Source organism: Sander vitreus, chromosome 8 (genome assembly GCF_031162955.1).
Source record: "Sander vitreus isolate 19-12246 chromosome 8, sanVit1, whole genome shotgun sequence".
Lineage (NCBI taxonomy): Eukaryota > Metazoa > Chordata > Actinopteri > Perciformes > Percidae > Sander > Sander vitreus.
Genome location: NC_135862.1, coordinates 2220208 through 2242398, shown reverse-complemented (window position 1 = coordinate 2242398; position 22191 = coordinate 2220208). Strand labels below are relative to the sequence as shown.

Genomic DNA, 22191 nt, shown 5'->3' with positions numbered 1-22191 from the left:
TAGGTAGATACTGTCTGATGTATCTGTTTTTATAAGTCCCATAACATAGGTAGAAACTGTCTGATATTTCTGTTTTCTATAAGTCCCATAACATAGGTAGAAACTGTCTGATATTTCTGTTTCTATAAGTCCCATAACATAGGTAGAAACTGTCTGATGTTTCTGTTTCTATAAGTCCCATAACATAGGTAGAAACTGTCTGATATTTCTGTTTCTATAAGTCCCATAACATAGGTAGAAACTGTCTGATATTTCTGTTTCTATAAGTCCCATAACATAGGTAGATACTGTCTGATATTTCTGTTTCTATAAGTCCCATAACATAGGTAGAAACTGTCTGATGTGTCTGTTTCTATAAGTCCCAGAACATAGGTAGAAACTGTCTGATATTTCTGTTTCTATAAGTCCCATAACATAGGTAGAAACTGTCTGATGTATCTGTTTCTATAAGTCCCATAACATAGGTAGAAACTGTCTGATGGTTCTGTTTCTATAAGTCCCATAACATAGGTAGAAACTGTCTGATGGTTCTGTTTCTATAAGTCCCATAACATAGGTAGAAACTGTCTGATGGTTCTGTTTCTATAAGTTCCAGAACATAGGTAGAAACTGTCTGATATTTCTGTTTCTATAAGTCCCATAACATAGGTAGAAACTGTCTGGTGTTTCTGTTTCTATAAGTCCCATAACATAGGTAGAAACTGTCTGATGGTTCTGGTTTCTATAAGTCCCATAACATAGGTAGAAACTGTCTGATATTTCTGTTTCTATAAGTCCCAGAACATAGGTAGAAACTGTCTGATGTTCCTGTTTCTATAAGTTCCAGAACATAGGTAGAAACTGTCTGATATTTCTGTTTCTATTAGTCCCATAACATAGGTAGAAACTGTCTGATGGTTCTGTTTCTATAAGTCCCAGAACATAGGTAGATACTGTCTGATGTATCTGTTTCTATAAGTCCCAGAACATAGGTAGAAACTGTCTGATGTATCTGTTTCTATAAGTCCCAGAACATAGGTAGAAACTGTCTGATGTGTCTGTTTCTATAAGTCCCAGAACATAGGTAGGGTTGCTGCAATGATTTGCCGGTCCAGTCAGAGAGACTGAGGGGAGATGACACAAATTGAAGTGATTTTATAACCCTAACAGATTCGGAGCTTTGGAGAAAACATTTGGGGCTGGAGCTCCAGCAGCCCCCGGACCTCCCTCCCTTTCCTCGATCACAGCGAACTTATCTGGGTCAAAAAGCAGAACTGGAGTTCTGTGATTCCTCCAGAGTCTCTCTGGAAGGATGGGCTGATGCGTCTGCAGGCTCCAATTTATTATCAATGTTTACTCGGTTTCTCTCCCCCCCCTCCCCACCCCAGAGTCAGTTTACAGCTCTAGTGGCCCAGCACAAACAGACCCATCTGTAGCGTGAGTGCAGTCTGAAGCCAGGAGAGGCAGCGGGACAGCAGAGGGAGGCTGGGTTGAGGCTTTCACCCACTGATGCTCCATTAACTCTGAGTTAAAATCAGAACCACTAGAGGCTACATTTTTTTTATTCACGAAGGCCCAAGTTCTTTGAAATGCTACCAGCCTGATTCCAGGGCAGAAATTAGGAAACAAAAATTTTAGGAAGCAACTTAACCTTCAACCACAGGAACCCATAGCCCCAGGAAGTGCCCCGTTAAAAGATGCCGTAGGTAGGATTGTGAAGATCCAGGACTTGGCCAAAAAACGTCTCAGTCCCTCCCCCCTTTTCCGCTAAAGCCCAAAACGGTCTCCTAAGCCCCTCCCCCCACAAGGGAGAATGAAGGCGTGTGCATGAGCAGTGATTGACACGCAGTTAGACACCCCCCCCCTGGCCCTGATTGGTGCATCTGAACAGTTAGACACCCCCCCTGGCCCTGATTGGTGCATCTGAACAGTTAGACACCCCCCTGGCCCTGATTGGTGCATCTGAACATGGGAGCGGTGGATTTTTTTTCAAATCTCACTCCAGGCTGTAGGTGGAGCCAGAGGAGCTGGATTTATTTTAATGACCAGCTTCCTGTAGTTCTACTGGAACATAGGGTCAGTTTCAGCAGATATGACAGAAAGTTAGTTTTTATAAGTCTTACCTGCTGCACCTTTAAACTTTGCGGCCAATCAGTGGAACTACAACTCCCAGCCCATCACGTAATGCCCTCTGGTCCTAAAACACTCACATACTTATGCTGCGTTCCAGACACAATTTTTAGCCCGTAAGTTACGACTTCAAGTCACGACTCACGACTTTCCAGGCAAAGTCACGAGCTGGCTAGCTAAACATTGTGCTGTTGGCAGGGTTCAGGTTAGGCTACCTAACGTTGACGTTAGCTAGCGGCTACCTAATGTTGACGTTAGCTAGTCTAGTCGGCGACATATTTTGGGCTTCATTTAATAAACATAACCTGTAGTAATACACAATCGTATGTGTATTGTTTTGATTACAATGTGCGGAGTTACTTTACGTTGCCTGTTTATGTCTATTTATTTCTATTTCTCAGCGTTAATCACCGGCGTCTGTACAGCATCAACAGGGGTCGCCATTGTTGTTTATGTGTGTGTGACGTTAAAACTGTAACTGGGAGTACAACCATCTGGTACCAGTTCACGGGGAGTAAGTTACGGGTTTGACTGTCGTTCCAGGGCACTTTCAGAAGGTTGTGAAAACACAGATTATGGGTTGCCCTGAACGCAGCATTACATGGATAAAGGGGCGTTTGTAAATCAGTGGATACATTTGTTTTTTTTTGCGCCAGAAACCCTGCAAAATGGCTAGTTTCTCTGTCACAATTTCGGTCTGATAACAATTGGAACGTCTCAAACTTTTTATAATAATGTAACACCTTTAAATTGTATTTTTAAGCCAACTAACCTGCGCCAACTTTTGGTAGAATAAAAAACTCTATATAGGGCAGTGGTGGCCGAAAGGTAAAAGAAGCGAGGACCTTGGGACCTGGAGGTCACTGGTTCAATCCCCAGACTGGGAGGATAAAATCTGGGTGGGGAAAGTGAAAGAGCAGCACTTGTCCCTCCCTCATCACCACCTCTGAGGTGCCCTTGAGCAAGGCCCTTAACCCCAACTGCTCCAGTGGAGCTGCTCAGTGGCCAGCAGATCAGACTGTGGTTGTACTGGGCAGCTTCCAGGTATGAATGTGGAACTGTGTGAATGTGACAGGTCGTCGTTGCAAATGAGAAATTGTTCTCAATCGACTTACCTGGATAAAGATATTAGACTCCATCCTGTTGTAGCCAATTCTGCTGCGTGTGTATATATGTATATATATGTATATGAGTGAGTGTGTGTGTGTGTGTGTGTGTGTGTGAGTGAGTGAGTGAGTGAGTGAGTGAGTGAGTGAGTGAGTGAGTGAGTGAGTGAGTGAGTGTGTGTGTGTGTGTGTGTGTGTGTGTGTGTGTGTGAGTGAGTGTGTGTGTGTGTGTGTGTGTGTGTGGTAGGTTTGTGTGAATGGTTTGTTCGCTGCGTCACCTGCGCACCTGTGCGTATGTGTCCTAATCAGACGTTAGAAAGGGAATCCAAGGGGATGGAGGAATTATACCCCGTTTACACGTACGTGGTTATTTTGAAAAACGGAGACGTTTCCCTTCGTTTGTGCCCTTCGTTTACACGCAAACGGAGAATTTGTCTCTGAAAACGAGTCTTTCTAAAAAACTCCGGCCAGAGTGGAGATTTTGGAAACCTTTGTTTGCACGTTTGCACGTAAACTGAGACAAACGGAGGTTTAGGTAGCCGAGGAAGTGAGGAAGAGAAGAGAGAGGAAGTGAGTCGTTGCTGTTGCTATTTCTGGGATTCTGATTGGCTAACGTGGGCTTGAGCTTCTCGTTACACCGCCACCTACAGGTCTGGCATGCTCTTGATGGCATATATACACGGGTACATGTAAACGAACACTTTTCTGAAAACTGACAGCTGTGCACGATGTTATTTTTGAAAACGGAGAGGTTGAAATGTCCGTTTATGAAAATAGCCGGCCACGTGTAAACGTAGCATTAGGATCTGGGAAGCCACACGGTTTTTCAACCTCGGCTGTATGCGAGTGACGTTTTTAGATCTCGTCTGCTCGTTGTTGATCTTTCACAGTCAGTCTTTTTGTAGGTGTGTTTATGAATGCATTTAGAAAATGAAGGGTTAACCTTAAGACGATGGTGGACCTCATTATTTGCACCAGCAAGCGTTGGAAATGGTTTCAAATTCCCTCCAGTGGCATTTTTTGTGGTCAGATTGCCACTACACATCCCTTAATTCATTCATTATTATAGTATAATTATTTTATGAAGTATGCATGACATATTTTAAAAATCAGCATTTTTCTGCAGTCCTCCAAAGTCCCACCCGAGGGTAACACGTACCCACATTTGAGAAACCCTGCTCTATAAGAGCTGCACAATTACATCATTTAATCCCCATTCAAGATAGCGGGGCGCTAAACAGGAGGTAGCCGGATCGGCCGGCGGTCGTCTCTAGTGTTCCTGCTCTATGGGCCGCACAGTGAGGAAGCAGTGCAGATAATGTTTGTCAATTTTTGGCTTCATGATGGCTTCATGCCCCACTGAGCAACTCTCATAGGAATGAAGAGGGCTCCGCCTCCATCACTGTATCAAGGTTTTATAATAGTAACAGAGGTCTGAATCTTTTTTTCTGAGCAGCAGAGCCCCACGGGAGTTCTGTCCAATCATCTGGGAACTGACAACGTGAAGTTTGCACCGCTGAACTCTTTCTAGCCTGTGCAGAGATACGATTGTTATTACTGAAGTTCCTTAACATCCACCTAATATATTCTTTTTGTCATCCTGATGCTGTTGGTCTATTCTGTGCATATGCAGTCTGTTCTCGTGAGCCACTCGTACATCAAGCTTCAAAAAGTAAAGCACTATAATCTGTATGTATTTCACGTATTGGTGTTTGGCTCCTAAAACACAGGGCTTTTAAGGCCCGGAGCGGAGTTTTTGTCCTGGAAGAAGCTAAGGAGAAAACACAAGACTTCTCACCCACATGTTTAAAGTCAAAGCACCAAGAACACAAGAAACTCACCAGCTGTAGCCAGATGTTGGTGGTCAGCACCTGATTCTTCTCATCCTAAAAACGGAGAAAAAACAAAAGATTAGCGTGTGTCCTTCAAAACTTTAACCACACATTTAAAACTTCCACCGTTAGGACACTATGAGGCGCTAATTTAGAAAATATCCAACCTATAGCCATGTTTCCATCAAACTCTTTCGATAAAGTACCTTTATGAACGTAGATAACCTGTACGGATATGTACGTAACGGTGATGGAGTACTCAAGTCCGACTTGAGTCGCTATTTTCGGGAGTCGTGACTCAGCTTGGACTCTGACGACTTGGACTAAAGCTGTGTTCCAGGCCCCTGTTGATGCTGTACAGACGCCGGTGATTAACGGTAAGAAATAGAAATAAATAGACATAAATAGGCAACGTAAAGTAATTCCGCACATTGTAATCAAAACAATACACATACGATTGTGTACGACTACAGGTTATGTTTATTAAATGATGACTAGAAAACGCTAGTATCAGCTAGCGCTAGCTAACGTCAACGTTAGGTAGCCGCTAGCTAACGCTATCTAATGCTAACTAGAAGGGTTTGTCGCGACTTTGCCTGGAACGCTACAACGTCGTGAGTCGTGACTTGAAGTCGTAACTTACGGGCTAAAAATTGTGTCTGGAACGCAGCATTAGCGTGTTGACACACCTGTAGTTCTTTTGCTTTGGTCTGAATCAGTTGGTGAGTTTGAAAACTTGGGAGCGATTTACCTTCGGTTCGGTTCGGTTTTGTTTGGTTTCACACCTGGAAAAATCCAAGCGTACTAAAATGCGTCATTACAAATCACGCAAGAACGTTCGCTCCTCTTATTGGTCGGCTGTTTCTTGGGGGGGCGGGAGCATTACTACGTCCGCTCTGCTCACAGACACTTCGCTCTGCTCTGCCGGCATCTGTTTCCAACTTTAGCGGCTGGTGGTTTGACCACGGAGATGTGAATGACAGACGATGTGTTTGACCGCTGTCCGTTTCTGTGAAAGAATCATTGAAGCTGCTACAGTTTGCTGCTCTGCCGCATCGCAGATTGCAAAGCTACCTGACTACAGCAAAATGTTAGCTCAGACTGGAGGAGTATATGCTAGGGTGACCAAACGTCCTCTTTTGCCCGGACATGTCCACTTTTTACGTACTGTCCGGGGTATCCGTTTTTTTGTTTTTATAAATTCATGAAAATGTCCGGTTTTCACTGTTTTTTATGGGACCATTAAGCGTGTACTTAAATTGACTGGCGCTTTGCACAGAGTACTACAGTTATTTGTTGTGTGACGTAATTGCCGAGAGGCTGCCTTGTGTCCCTGTGTATGTGCGACGAGCACATACACAGGGACCAGAGCAGACAGCGGAGCAGCATTTCCCACCGTGGTCAGAAAACACAGGGGAGACACTGTCACTATGTCACTATGACTCTAGAGTCGTACTCGCTCGCCGTCACTCTCTCACTTCTCCTCGCTCTATCACCCCCCCCACACACACACACACACACACACACACAGGCTACTTACGTAGGCTACGGTAAAAGCTCTGCGTGGAGCCTGCACACAACCATAAAACAAGACTAGTGCAGCTTCACAGTTGAACAGCAAAACAACGTGTCCTACGTACCATCCCGGTCGGGACCGGACAAGTGGGAGGCGGAGTGCACCGTGTGCAAAGCTGGCACATATGTTTCAGTGTCTTTATTATTTATCTTATTACATTGAAAAGGTATTAAGAGATATTTTGTTGAAGCTGGATTTTCTAACACAGAAGAGGTCATATTTAGAACATTATTTCATGTTATTTATTTTAAAAGAGAGCTATTATTTTGTTACAGGTTGTTACAGATTTTATTTTATTACAGAAGTTATTTTTGCACCATTGAGGCATAATAAAGCATGTTCATTAACCTCTGAGAAGCCTGTCTGAATTTGTGTCTCGAGGCCGGGCCGAGTGTCCTCTTTTTTGGAAATCAAAATATGGTTACCCTAGTATATGTAGTTGGTGTGGTTCGAGGTCGGATCACGTTCTCGCCACAAACAAACTGCTGCGGAGTTCGTTTGAAAGCGTATAGATTAACTTGTGTTTCTATATTGAGAGATGACACTTTCTGCTGTAATGAGCATCCTGCCGTTTTACATTTAAACTTTAAGGGACAAATATGTACCTTACGCCTCGGAAAGTCCACAATGTACAATGGAATTTATATAATATAATATATTTAATAATAGATCATTGTACCTTAAAGGTGCATAATTGAACTTTCAAGATACATGTTTGTACTTTTACGGGAACATTTGCTAAGTTTGTACCTTAGGGAACAAAAATGGACCTGTATTGTACCTCGTTTTCTGACAGTGTACCGAGACCACTTCATCAAGCATGGCTCGGTACGCTTTTACTGCACACGCGAGTTCGATTGCTGCGTTCACGCCGGCCAAAACGAACCGCACCAGCAGCACAAACCAACTCTAGTGGGATTCAACCGAACTAAACGAGGCAGGTGTGAAAGCGCCCTAAAGCTACTTACACACCAACCAGACGGCCGACCGCCAGCAGTAAAGCCAGTGGGACTGATCAGTCTCCCCGAGTTGGTCAAAAATGTTCCTCAGAACACACCAAAGAGACGAGACGTAATACGTCTCCATAACAGCAGGCGGCGCTAATCTGTATTGTCGCCCAAAAAATTTAAACCGGCAGCTGATTGGACGAACACATCACGTGAGTCTGGTTTCTCCAAAAACTCAAAGCCAGACTGTCATGGCGTCTCGTCCAGAATCCAATCTCATATTGTCCTAAAATAGTTCACCGAAACGTGTTTCTTGAAACATGTGAAGAGAGAAACAGGCCCCAGCTGCTGAATCTGTCTTCATTTCAGATCAACAAAGGTCAGTTTAAAAGATCTTCATCAGATGTTGAGAGACTCTAGTCACGCTCATCCCGCTCCACGTTTCCTGGTCAGCTCTCCACCAATCAGATGGGTCATTGAGTCTGACTGCCGGCAGTGCCCGCCCCCCCGATTATACATGTCAAATCGGCCAAAATGAAGGCCGACGGCCCCTCGGACGGACAACTGCAAGGAACACACCGACCAGACTCGAGACACCGACCTCCCAGACTGTCAGACGGCCGATTATCGGCTCGTGTTGCCGGGCCTTTAGACTCGGAATCTAGGATTTATGAAATCGGACGCGAGCATTCATGAAATAGGACGTTTCTGTCTACTTTTATGTGTAGTAGGCAGCGATAAAAAAAAACTCTCCTGTGGGTCGTTATTAGAAGGGAGGAACATTTTGGGTTTCTACTAGAACATGTTTACATGCTTTAATGTTCAAAAACACACATTTTCTTATACTGTCTTTCTGAACTTCTGACTACGCTGCTGTCTGAGTCTCTGCAGTCATGGTTCAAAGTCCGTCCTCTCTTTCCTCGGCTTCTTTCATCGTTTTAAATTAATTTTGGACACAGCGTGCCAGCAGAGGGGAGGATGAATATGAATCACGTCAGTTTGATGAATGTCCGGCCTGTTCATTTATTCTAAAGTCGCAGAGCGTACCGAGAGAAATCAAAGACGAGGCTTTGTGAGCGAGCGGCCGGCCTGCAGGAGCAGAGGGAGATTCTTCCAAGGTGAGGACATTAAAGCTCAACGATATAATACTTTCATACACAACTGACCTTCAGTTAGTTCAACACTGAATGAAGTATTATGTGTATATAAAATACGTATTTAAGCCTGATGTATCTTCTTCCTCTGTGGCATAAACACACATCGAGAAGTGTTGGTCTCAGTTCAGACCAAAGATTTGCGACGAGACGAGTTGAAACTTGCAACTTCTTGCAACACAGCTGTCTGCAGGGTTTACACCAATGAGACGAGACGGTGGATCATCTCCATAGCAACAATTCTTTATACTTCTGTCCTAACTTCCGATTCCCAGACTTTTTTGTAGCTGGATATATCATTTGTAGTGTCTTAAAATATGAATGTGGATAACGTTAGTGATAATGAGATGCTTACCAGTGGTGTAGTCAACGTGATACGCAGGTATATGCAGTATACCCACTAAAAAAGATCCAGGATTTCCATAAACCCACTTAAAAATGCCCAATGACACGCAACAACATACTTTCCATTATATCTTTGATATATTTTGAAGTATCATCTGTGCATTTCTTCTTCGCATAGGCTAAATAGAGGTATTTTCAACGTAAATTGGTGCATAAAAGTGTGTCAGAATGCAGGAAAGGAAGTCTTTGATGCTCAAACTTTGCCTGAGGGAGGACACCCAGACCCCCCCACTGTGATATGCCGCCCCTCAAAGGCAGATTATGGCTCATATATAGGCCAATATATACATATACAGTTCAGTATATCCACTAAAATACATTAGACTACACTACCACTGATGCTTGCTACAGTTACGTTTCTAGTCAGTGATGAACTGGCCATCTGGAATTTAGGCAAATGCCAGAAGGGCCGCCTCCCTATGGACCCCTATGGGCCACTACTGATAATTTGTCTTTGGTTACTTTTGAAGGTATTTTATGCATGCAGCCACAAATATTCAAGATTGTACTGTGGTGGGGTGGGTGGAAAGATTCACTCGGAAGGCAGAGTTACTAATTTCCAAGCTAGCTATTGACAAAAATGTCAACGTCAAGGCCATGTGTTGCACATGCCAGGGCCATTTTTTGTTCCCAGTTCGTCACTGTTTCTAGTGACGAATGGGCGAAAACTAGTGCTGTCAAATGATTAACATATTTAATCGCATTAATGTCATAGTTAACTTGCAATTAATCGCAATTAATAACACATTTTTATCTATTCTAAATGTCCCTAGATTTCTTTTTGTCCCATTATTTATCAACATTGCAGTAAGTTTGTTCTTAGTTGTGGTGTCCATGTGCTTCTGTCTGAAGTCATCCATTGTCGCCTGGCTTGGACGAGGGGGCGGAGAATTGGCATCAGCTGTGTGCTTAGTCATCAGCTGTGTGCTTGGCTATCAGCTGTGTGCTTGGCCATCAGCCATGTGCTTGGCCATCAGCCGTGTGCTTGGCCATCAGCTGTGTGCTTGGCCATCAACTATGTGCTTGGCCATCAGCCGTGTGCTTGGCCATCAGCTGTGTGCTTGGCCATCAACTGTGTGCTTTACCATCAGCTGTTTGCTCGGCCATCAGCTGTGTGCTCGGCCATCAGCTGTGTGCTTGGCCATCAAGTGGTATTTCAGACTGGACGTGCTGCGATGATAGCTCAGTTCACAACGACAAAACACACAGATCACTTTGGTCTTGTCAATGGAACCATTTGGCAACAAGTAAACTTTCCATACAGAATCTTATTGGCATCCATTTTGGCGTCTCGCGCTCGCCATCCACTCAAAAAGCCTACTACTACTCTTTGGCCGGCTCGCAAGCCCAAACAAGCGTGTGCGGCGTGCCTGTTGTTTTGTTTCCAGTCTAGCTAGATTTTCTAACGTTACTAGTTGTTGCAACAGCATGTGACAAAAACTAAGAAAGTTTGCTAGGCCAAAAAATGGGTTTGCGTTAACGCCGTTGATAACGCGTTTAACTGACAGCACTAGCGAAAACGTTTTATTTCTCTGATTCTCTGCTTTGTTCTAACGCCACTCCCTCTCTTCAGTCACTCTCTAGCTCGCTCCACCACATATCGTGCTCGCGGGCGCTCGTTGAGTCTCCGTCTAAAACTTCCGTTTCCTCCCGCTGACAGTTTGTAACATAGAAATAAAATGGATTATGGATCATTTTATTTCTATAGTTTGTAGCTGACTTCTCTATTGGCTGTTGAAACAGGAGACATCTCTTACGTCCTAAAACCAGCCTCTGGAGACTCCACCAGCTGACTTCACTATTGGCTGTTGAAACAGGAGACGTCTCTTACGTTCATAAACCAGCCTCTGGAGACTCCACCAGCTGACTTCTCTATTGGCTGTTGAAACAGGAGACGTCTCTTACGTCTAAAACCAGCCTCTGGAGACTCCACCAGCTGACTTCTATTGGCTGTTGAAACAGGAGACGTCTCTTACGTTCTAAAACCAGCCTCTGGAGACTCCACCAGCTGACTTCTCTATTGGCTGTTGAAACAGGAGACGTCTCTTACGTTCTAAAACCAGCCTCTGGAGACTCCACCAGCTGACTTCTCTATTGGCTGTTGAAACAGGAGACGTCTCTACGTTCTAAAACCAGCCTCTGGAGACTCCACCAGCTGACTTCTCTATTGGCTGTTGAAACAGGAGACGCCTCTTACGTTCTAAAACCAGCCTCTGGAGACTCCACCAGCTGACTTCTCTATTGGCTGTTGAAACAGGAGACATCTCTTACGTCCTAAAACCAGCCTCTGGAGACTCCACCAGCTGACTTCACTATTGGCTGTTGAAACAGGAGACGTCTCTTACGTTCATAAACCAGCCTCTGGAGACTCCACCAATCTGAGTCGCAGCGACACCATCAGCTGGTTTGAGTCGAGCTGAGACGGGCCGGTTCAGACTGCTGTTTTATCTGCCCTGGCATTTGACCTTTGTGCCCTCAAAAGATTGACAACACCAAAGGCCAAGTGGTCCCTAAACTGATGAAATTCCAGGCGTTATTCCATAACTATTTCTTATTTCACTTTGACTGTACAACAGTGGCAACAATGAAGAATAAAAACTGACATTTTGACTGCTCAAAAAGTCAATAACATGCTCCTTCTCGTCCTTCTTGTGCCGACTGTATTTAGGATCAATGATGTTTGTGCTTTTTCCTATCCAGGCCATGATGATGTTGATTAGTTACCTGTTGTAAACCTGCGCTGATATAAGAAGCCCTCACACTGGGACAAAGCCGTTTCCCTGACTAAAGAAATTATGCAATAAATCATGTTCCAGCAGAGGTGTTTTATCAGAGTCACACAGCCTGGTTGTGTTTGTAAAGAGCATTGTCCTCGGCTGCAGAAAGGACACCAGAGTTCAGCGCTTTCCAAACTGAACCTCACCTGGGAGACACGGACCGGCCAGCCAAAAGAAAGCCAACCGGTCTGGATATAAAACTCAGGAGAAACGAAGCAAAGCAGCAGCAGCTGTGAAACTGAAATGATACGAGCCGATAGCTTCCCCCACACACAGCTCGCAGACTCTGTTATTTATTTATTTAGTTATGATTATTTGCATAGGGACAAGTATGTAGCATAGACCTATGGCACACACCATGGTATTTATAGCCTAAGCTTATTCGTTTTTTTACCTTTATAGTGTTTGTGGAAGCGATAGCCAGTGATGTTTCCTGTTTACAGTAACGTTAACAGGACTCTCACGGACGAGTTTGATCTCTGGTTACGTGATTGTCCACCGCAGGTCGACAAGGGGTTGCTTTTCTCCAAAAGTTGAACTGTACTTAAACCTTGTGTTGTCTTCCCGTCGACTGTGAACTTGTTGTCCATCCAGGTCAAAAGTAAATTTTAATTTTTGGTGCTTTTTCCAGCGTTTTGGGCTGTTTTTTTAAGCTTTTGACACTTCATAAAACGTTTTTGTCACTTCTTTCAATGTTTTATTTTTAAAATCATGGTCAATAAACCTAATTTATATGACATTATACCTATTATATGAATTATTTTGACTAATAGTTACGATCAGAGGATGTTGAGTGAATCACAGACTGGTTTATGTCAGAGTTTAGTCAGGATGCTGTTTTAAAACCATTTAAACACCCAAAATTCAATTAAAGTAATCATTAATTTTACGTGCAAAGATTGCTGTATGGGTTCCATACAACGTACATCCATGCATCCATGTTATTTTTGGGCATTTTGGTTCAAAGAAACCCATATTTCTGATATAAAAACTTTGAAACAGGTCAAATTTGACCCGAGGACAACACAAGGGTTAACATTTTGCTGCAGGCATTCAAAATAAATGGTAGGACCGGCGTTTGCCGGCCTGTCTGACGAGTGAACACTCCAATAAACTCAATCCTTACATAAAAGACAGTAGGGAACAGAAACTCATCAATAGATACAAACCTCACAAGACAATGCAGACAAAAACAATACAAAACACAGACTAATACAATAAATCACCATAAAACAGGAAGCACCAGATTATTCATGAATACACGATTGCTCAACATGTTCTCACACTCATCTTGTAAAATACTATAATATTATATAATATAGTAATATAGTAGTAATAATAGACGCTTGGTCAGGTGCCTTTGTCGTTCTTATTGACACTAAAAGTCTCCTTTAGCGCTATAAGTAAACGCGCTTGGTCGGGACTATTGACGTCCCTTTAGCGCTATAAGTAAACGCGCTTGGTCGGGACTATTGCCGTCCCTTTAGCGCTATAAGTAAACGCGCTTGGTCGGAACTATTGTCGCCCTGCAGCTATAAGTAAACACGCTTGGTCGGGACTATTGCCGTCCCCTTTAGCGCTATAAGTAAACGTGCTTGGTCGGGACTATTGACGTCTCTTTAGAGCTGTAAGTAACACGCTTGTAGGACTATGCGCCCTTTAGCGCTATAGTAAACACGGCTTGATCGACTATTGCCGTCCCTTTAGTGCTATAAGTAACGTGCTTTAGTCGAGCTATTGCCGTCCCTTCTGATGCAGTTATGTTTAGGAAAAGGTCGTGGGTGGGCTTACAGTTCTGTGACACGCGGGAGGAAAGAAAAAAGCGAGCTGCATCAGACGCTGACAGCCACTGTCCAAACGTCCTTATTTTACGAGTTCGGAATGAGAACGGGTTGGATTGCTCCCTCTTTAAAAACTGTTTCAGATGAAGTTTAACATGATACCACTATACCCAGAGGTGTCACCTGTGTGCGATAAATGTCAAGATTGAGCTAGCAAAGCAGTTTGGTGTTTATATGTGCGGTAGTTATTCAGTTTGGGGAATCCCACAATCTTTACAAAGCTAACATTAGCTTAGGTTGATTGGCTGACTAAACAGGGAGGGACTACAAATCCTCTCTGTTGCTTTTTTCATTTATATAAATGCCAAACTTCAGTGGCTAGACTATCTGTCCAATCTGAGTTTTCTGTTGCACGACTAAAACTACTTTTGAACGTACACATGTTCCACCAAAACAAGTTCCTTCCAGAGGCTATTTAGCAGAGACACCGTGGCTCCGTCCGGAGCTTAGCACCGCCCAAGACAATTGTGATTGGTTTAAAGAAATGCCAATAAACCAGAGCACGTTTTTTTACCATCCAGGAATGCTGTGTGGACTAGCCAGACCCTCCTCCACAGCGCCGTGAAGGAAGGTCTACGCTAACTACAGCTTTTCTGGGATGCTTTCGGGTGCAGCAAAGTGAAAAAGTGAAAAAATGAAAAAGAAAGAAAGAAAACATGTCTCTCCCAGGCCCTACAAATAAGCCTAAATGACATGCATTGAAATACCTAAATAAATACATAAATTAGCATAATCATGTGACAGTTGAAAGTGATCTTGTTTACTCACCAAATAACAAAAATATCCTTTTGGAGGGAGGGCCCGAAAAAAGCAGTATGCGTAGTGTTGCTGCTCTCGGCTACAATAATCTAATTAATCTGCAGTTTACGTTTGCGTATTATCAGAGATCAGATAAAAACAGCCCTGTTTGAACATCATGTTACCTGCTGTGCTGCTCAGCTTTGATGTTTAAATACGTGGGATTTGAATTTAAGTTGAGCGTCAAATTGAGTTTGGATAGAAAAGAGGAAGAGGATTTTACAAAGCTTTCATAAAAGCCAAGACCGATGCAGAATCACAGCAGTCGAGCTGATTTTCAAATAAACTGAAGCAGAAGAAGATTGGGTTTGTATTTTAATTTATTTTTTTGTAAAATAATAATCTTTGCGTCTTTTGTTTTGTTTCTTTTTCTTCTTTTACAAGATACTTTCGATTAAATCCAAAGCACAAAGTTTTCCCTGAGATAAAAACAGTGTCAGAAAAGCTGCTCCTGCTCTGATCAATCTGAATCTGTGCCGTTATAGGACATTAATAAGTCATGAATTACTGGATTCTTACGCTGTCATGAAGGATGGAAAATGGATAGAAGCCCCAGAAAGAGAAAGACTAGTCAGTATTCTCCACATAAATCCAAAATAAATCCAACTATGTCCATGTGATGGATAAAAAGGGTTTGGAATGAATAAGAAACAGATGACTGTATGAATGGATGAGGGTAAATACTGAAGGGACTACAGGAGAAGAAAAGCAGCGAGATGAATTAGAGATCTGACTGTAGCGGCTGATTCAAGTGAAGAATGAAGGAGTAAAAGTTTTTGGGTGAAAGAATTTGAGCAAACATTCTGGCCCCTATCTTGCACGCGGTGCAACACCAGTGTCTTTGCTAGTATAAGAGCGACGCAGTTGTCAGTTTCCCGTCCAGCGCCCACGTCGTTTAAACAGCAAATGCACCTGCACCCATCTGTGGCTCATGCTGGTCTTACAGGGAGGTGTGTTCAGGTGCATTCTGGGCGTGCTGGTCTTACAGGGAGGTGTGTTCAGGTGCATTCTGGGCGTGCTGGTCTTACAGGGAGGTGTGTTCAGGTGCATTCTGAGCGTACTGGTCTTACAGGGAGGTGTGTTCAGGTGCATTCTGGGCATGCTGGTCTTACAGGGAGGTGTGTTCAGGTGCATTCTGGGCGTGCTGGTCTTACAGGGAGGTGTGTTCAGGTGCATTCTGAACGTGCTGGTCTTACAGGGGTGTGTTCAGGTGCATTCTGGGCGTGCTGGTCTTACAGGGAGGTGTGTTCAGGTGCATTCTGGGCGTGCTGGTCTTACAGGGAGGTGTGTTCAGGTGCATTCTGGGTGTGCTGGTCTTACAGGGAGGTGTGTTCAGGTGCATTCTGGGTGTGCTGGTCTTACAGGGAGGTGTGTTCAGGTGCATTCTGGGCGTATTGCTATCTTGAGGCAGTGGGAAGTGATGGCACCATTGACCAACAAAAACCTGGTCTAAAGTCAATAACGCAGCATTTCATTGTTATTTTAACAGAGCATTAGTAAAATGCTCCTAGGCTCGTGCACAGCGCGTGCACACTATGCTTGTTACACACACAGGGACGCACAGCAGCACACACACACACACACACACACACACACACACACACACACACACAAACACACACACACACACAGCAGCACACACACATGCAGAAGATTACAAATAACAATATTACGGTGCAAAATCCTCCATCATAACAGCAATGCTCCAAGGTCCAAACGCGCCTGGCTTTTAAAGGGAATGGGAGATGATCTCTGATTGGTTGATTGCATGTTACGCCCAAAACACACCTCTGATTAATGAAGACACTAAGGTCAACCCTTTAGAACCATGCACCCGGTGCACGGACCCTTTTTTCCGCGGTCAAACTAGCAAAAGTGGATTAGGACACGCCCTAAACGCACCTGCACCAGACGCTTCACGCCGTGACCTCAGATCATTAAAACAGGGGCCTGAGAGTCACCGGTCAGTATCAGAGTATAAAACTATTAAAGGTTTGATATCTGTTTGATTATCGGTTCGATTCTTTGAATGTTTAAGTATACATGTCTGTATTTAAGTATAATAGTACTGGTGTTGTTATGTAGCAACATTTTAATAACAATATAATATAGCAAGGATAATGCATAACAGTATAACAGTAGGGATTGTAGTAAGATTAACATAAACATACGTTAAATTATTATTATTATATTAAGGGTAACCATCATTGCCATCGTCATTGTTAGTAGGGTCATTTTACAATACTGATTAAGTATAATAAAAAGGACAATTAGAAAACTATGAAGAAGTAGTCAAAATGATTGAAAGAGTGAATGGGTTTTTATGTGAAAGAGAGAAAACAAGATAGATGAATAAATAAAGAGAAGATGGTCAGTAGAGGGCAAACATAAAGAAAAATAGCCCAATATAAAAGAAGTAAATGATGCATTAGGAAAACCGGGAATGAGTGTGTGTGTGTGTGTGTGTGTGTGTGTGTGTGTGTGTGTGTGTGTGTGTGTGTGTGTGTCTCACCACGTCCATGATCTGCAGCAGGCTGAAGCTGAAGTGGACGGTGAGGCTGTGGGAGTCGTTGCTGACCGGCCGCTCTAACGGGTTGTAGTTCCTCATCAGATCTTTGTAGAGACGCCGCTGGTGAACGCCCTGCAGGGAGCCTACTCACACACACACACACACACACACACACACACACACAGACACGCAGACACACACACGCACGCACGCACGCACACAAAGAGACACACATGCACGAACGCACACACACACAAAGAGGGGGTGAAACATTGTTGCATTTTTCATTTGGTTGGATTTACATTCACGCTGCACTTTGTCAAACGCACCAAAGTCTGTCAACAAACGTCACACGGTGGAAACGGTCGCTTGTTTATCTGACAGAATAGATGCCTATATATATACATATAACGCCACATTCATAACGTCTTCTACTTTAGTGTTTCTAATGTTTCCGAAGAGGGCGACAGCATGTGAAGGAGAGCGAGATGATGATAGATAGATCATTTTATTGTCATTGCATATCTCTACACAACGAAATGAAGATGACATCACTCACTCAGCAGCATAAAAAAAAATGCTGCATGCAGCATTAAAATAAAAAATAAATAAAAGTATTAAAACCAGAATAAGAAAAGCCAGTGCATTTTCAAACATGGTATGGTTCAAGTCCAGCTTAGCTTAGTCTTTTAACCTTTCAGCAGCTCATTTATGGCCTTTGGAAAAAGCTGTTTTCGTGTGCTAAGAATAGCTTACGGATCAAAAAGGGATCATCCCTTAAATCAGGGGTTATCAACTGGTGGACTTCGGTCCAAAACGCGAAGCCTTTTGACACAACTGGGAAAGACATGTAAATGATAGGGGTATTTATTTTGTCAATAAAGGATTTTTTAACAGGCAGAACGAGGCCAGCTCTGTAGAGCTGTATGGGTCCTGGGGCCGCCTGCGACTGTTTGTTGCAACAACAAAAACGTGCGAGCTGACCAAGGTACACAGGTACAAAATATGAAAAAAGAACACGGCATTATCAAAATATTGAAAAGTTGACAGTGAAAACTGAGTCTTAGGAGATGACAACAATTTTCTACATTTGTATATGTTTGTATCAGGATTCTGATTCGGCTGAATATTGGGCTTTTTGTCGGGGTTCGGTTTCTGCAGAACAGTAAAAAATGTTTCCACCAAACCGAACCCTACGCTCGCACTCCGCGCTACGCTGGTCGCCGTGATGACGGCGCCGTTGATTACAGGAAGGTGTTTACGTAGGTGGAGCTTCAATGCAGCAGGCTGAGAGGAAGTGGAAATGGAACTGGTGAGCAGAAAAAGTGTTGTTTGGCAGTACTTTCAGTCAAAAGAAGGCCATTCAAGTCCAGCTACATGTTCAATCTGCAATGCTGATTAGTCTAGTGGTGGCGAGGACCCTAAACAATACACAACATCACCGCTGTTACAACATCTGGTATGAAACATCTGGAAGAATACGAGCTGAGCATGAAGGAATCTACAGACAGCAGCCAGAATGCAGCAACTTCAGGTACGGCAAAGGAAGGACAGTCACTGTTTACGTCATTAATGTGTTGACTGTGTTAATGGACTGAGGACGGGACGAGGACTCAGCAGAATCTCAACCAGGGGGTTCAGGATTCAGCAGAATCTCAACCAGGGGGTTCAGGATTCAGTAGAACCCCAAAAATCTGGATTTGGTGCATCCTTACTTCCGAGATGACTGGACAGAAAAGTACGCGTTTAATCTTCCTGCTATGAGTTCTACGAGGCCGGTGTGCCTCATTTACAGAGTCTTTAACGATTGTCAAAAGTGTAATTATTAAAACGCCAAAATGAAACTAGACTCGAAAGGCTCTTTTATAGAGTTTTTTTTTTTTTTTATTGAAAATTTAAATGTAACAATATATTAACGTTTTAAAGTACTTAAATATATAATAAGTAAACCTAAGTCACCTAACACACAAGGACATTAGGCATATTAAATGCACTAAAAGCTAGATAGCTAACGATAGACTAGCAGAGCAAGTGTAATATGTTTACTAGCGATCACCCAACCCTACTCAAGTACAGTACTTGAGTAAATGTACTTAGTTACATTCCACCGTTGCAGAAACATTGGACTGTTTAGTGTCCATTTCCATTCTTTTACGCTCACATCAGATCGATCAGTACGTTCTGCCGATGTATTCACTCCTTTTATAAGAGAATCCTTTGTTCAGTTTCAACTTCAGCTGCAAAGATGAATCCATACGTTGTCAACTGTTCAATTAATCCCCAACTATTGGGATGATTAATCAGTTTATGTCACTTTTTATGAAAAAACAGTGAAACATTCTCCGATGTCAGCGTGTTAAATATGAATATTGTTGTAGTTTCTTCTCTCCTCTGTGACAGTAAACTGAATATCTTTGAGTTGGGGACAAAACAAGACATTTGAGGACGTCATCTTGGGCTTTTTGGGAAACACTGATCCACATTTTTCACCATTTTATGACATTTTAGAGACCAAACTACTAATCCATTCATCCAGATAATAATCCACACATTAATCAACTAATCTTTTTTCGACGTTTAAAGGTTTTTTTTTTACAATTTTGTCATTTTTCATGACAGTTTTCACGTGGGTTTTTCATCGGTTTTTGTCAATATTTCCCACATTTAAGGTGCTTTTTTTTCAACATTTTCATTAAGCGTTTCTGTATTCTACTTTTTTTGTCCTTTTTTAAAAAGTTTTCGTCACTTCTTTGGTGTTCTTGGCCCTTTTTCTTACTAAAACAAAGTGAATTTGCAGCCCTAAATTCAGCCTTGGGACCTTTGTTGCATGTCAACACTCTTTCTCTCCAAATTTCCACTCACTGCCTCCACACTGCCAAATAAAGTTGAAAATGCCAAAGAAAAGTCAACTAAATATTGGCATTTGCCTTAACCCTTGTGTTGTCTTCGTTTTAGTCTCACATTGCCAGACCTTCCTCCACAGCGCTGCTGAGGAAGGTCTGGCTAGTCCACACAGCATTCCTGGATGGGAGAACAACGTGCTCTGGTTTATTGGCGTTGCTTTAAACCAATCACAATCGTCTTGGGCGGTGCTAAGCTCCGGACGGAGCCACGGTGCCTCTGCTAAATAGTCTCAGGAAGGAACTTGTTTTGGTGGAACATGTGTACGTTCGAAAGTGGTTTTAGTCGTGCAACAGAAAACTCAGACAGGACAGATAGTCTAGCTAGCTGTCCCGGAAGTGGAACAACATGTATATAGATCTTAGGGTCAAATTTGACCTGTTTTCTAAATGTCTATATCAGAAATATGGGTTAGATAAATAAAAAAAAATGAACAAGCAAGTGGCCAGGTTAGCTCATTTGGTAGAGCAGGTGGCCATACATAGAGGTGTATGCCTCGACGCAGAAGGTCCAGGGTTCAAGTCCGACCTGTGACGATTTTCTCTCTCTCCCCCCCATTCATATCTAGCTGTTCTTTCCATTAAAGGCTGAAATGCCCCAAAAAAATCTTTAAAAATCATAATAAATACATTTAACAAGTAATTTGTTGTATTTTAGCAGAATACTGAAAGCAGCAGAACTGAGTCTACTTTAATATGTTTATTTATCGCAAGTAATATCGTTATTAGCGATATTCAACAACGTCATCGCATATTGCATATTTTCCTCGTGTCATGCATCCCTAATGTGAACTGTACACACACTGTTGTTCTGTACAGATGAAGTTCCTAACGGATAAATATGGTTCATTGAACTGGAATCATAAGCCATGTGGTGGCACCAGGCTAAATGTTGATGTAACGACAAATACTAACAACTTCCACAGACCTCCGTTATTACAGCTAAGAGCCAAGAAACTGGAGGAGAAAACATACGTACACATATGGAAATATATTCATATTTGTCTTTAGCTTCTGAAATAATGTCTTTTTGTTACCTCTTTACCAACATGTTCTCAGTCTACAGACAGCACTTGGATTCTTGCAGTACATTTACATCCACACCTTTTTATGAGCATTTACAATTTGCATCTTGTGCACGTGTTAGAGATATTTAGTGTCACATTTTCTGAAATTGAGTTCCCTAAAACTGTGGCTTTGACATTTGCATCGTGTGACTTCTCATGTTTGTTTGTTTTCATACAATTTCCAGAAGAATTTTTGACGTTTTGATGATAGATTTAGGTGTATTTTTTTTGTAGAGCTGTCACATAAAGAGAAACTGTTCTTATTTTATCCGATTATTTTAGTTACTGCTGTGTGTTTAACATGCTGCTCACAGTCAGAGATTAAAAAACAGGGAACAAAACAGCTGGACTGATTTATGACAAGCAAACAGGCTGAGTGTGTGTGTGTCTGTGTGTGTGTGTGTGTGTGTGTGTGTGTGTGTGTGTGTGTGTGTGTGTGTGTGTAAAGCCTACCGTGAATGAGGCAGCAGAGCGTCAGGACATGCAGGGTGAAGATCCGAGCATCCATCCTCGGCTGCCGCGAATCACAGAGACGACAAATTGACCAGAGTTCCTCCTGAACAGGGGAGAAAACACCGGAGAGAGAAGGGGGGGGGAGAGAGAGTGGGGGGAGAGGAGAGAGAGAGAGAGAGAGAGAGAGAGGGTGGGGAAAGAGAGAGATGATTTGCTTTGAGAGAAGGGAAGAGGGGCATGCTCCTCCTCCCCAAAAAAGCATTCAAAGGAGAAGATTCGGCAGCTGGAGACACTGAAGAGAGAGAGAGAGAGACGGAGGGTGTTTTTGTGTGTGTGTGTGTGTGTGTGTGTGTGTGTGTGTGTGTGTGTATATATATATATGTGTATGTGTGTGTGTCTCTAAAAGTTGGATGAGCTGATGATTTATGTGATGTTTCTACATTAAGCTCCATACTGATAACAGCTTCCATAGAAACTGCCAGCCAGCTAATATTCCCATATAATACTTTTCTCCTTTTATAAACCAAACTAGAGATCAGTCAGAGCTCCCAGAGAGTCTCTGCCGAGGCTGCACAGTCAGTCCTCTGCACTTCATATTTTCATGAGTTTATTTTTTTAACATAAGATAGACCTTATTTTATCTCGAGGGTAGCAGCTGCAGCATAAAATTGGAAAGAGTGCAAATAAAACTAGATATAACCACCTATTTTTTTCTTT

The 22191-nt window shown here is 42.8% G+C and overlaps 1 protein-coding gene across 1 annotated transcript in view; it reads right to left on the bottom strand.

The window, feature by feature from the left end:
• The window catches only part of LOC144521459 (neuronal acetylcholine receptor subunit alpha-7), a 57782-nt gene extending 36253 nt beyond the window's left edge, over positions 1-21529 (bottom strand). Inside the window, exons 1-3 of the mRNA XM_078256007.1 lie at positions 21475-21529; positions 17058-17197; positions 5057-5101 (exon numbers count right to left, since the gene is read on the bottom strand). Coding sequence (XP_078112133.1) covers positions 5057-5101; positions 17058-17197; positions 21475-21529 — 240 coding nt within the window. The remainder of the gene's footprint in view (positions 1-5056; positions 5102-17057; positions 17198-21474) is intronic.
• Positions 21530-22191: the final 662 nt, after the last annotated feature.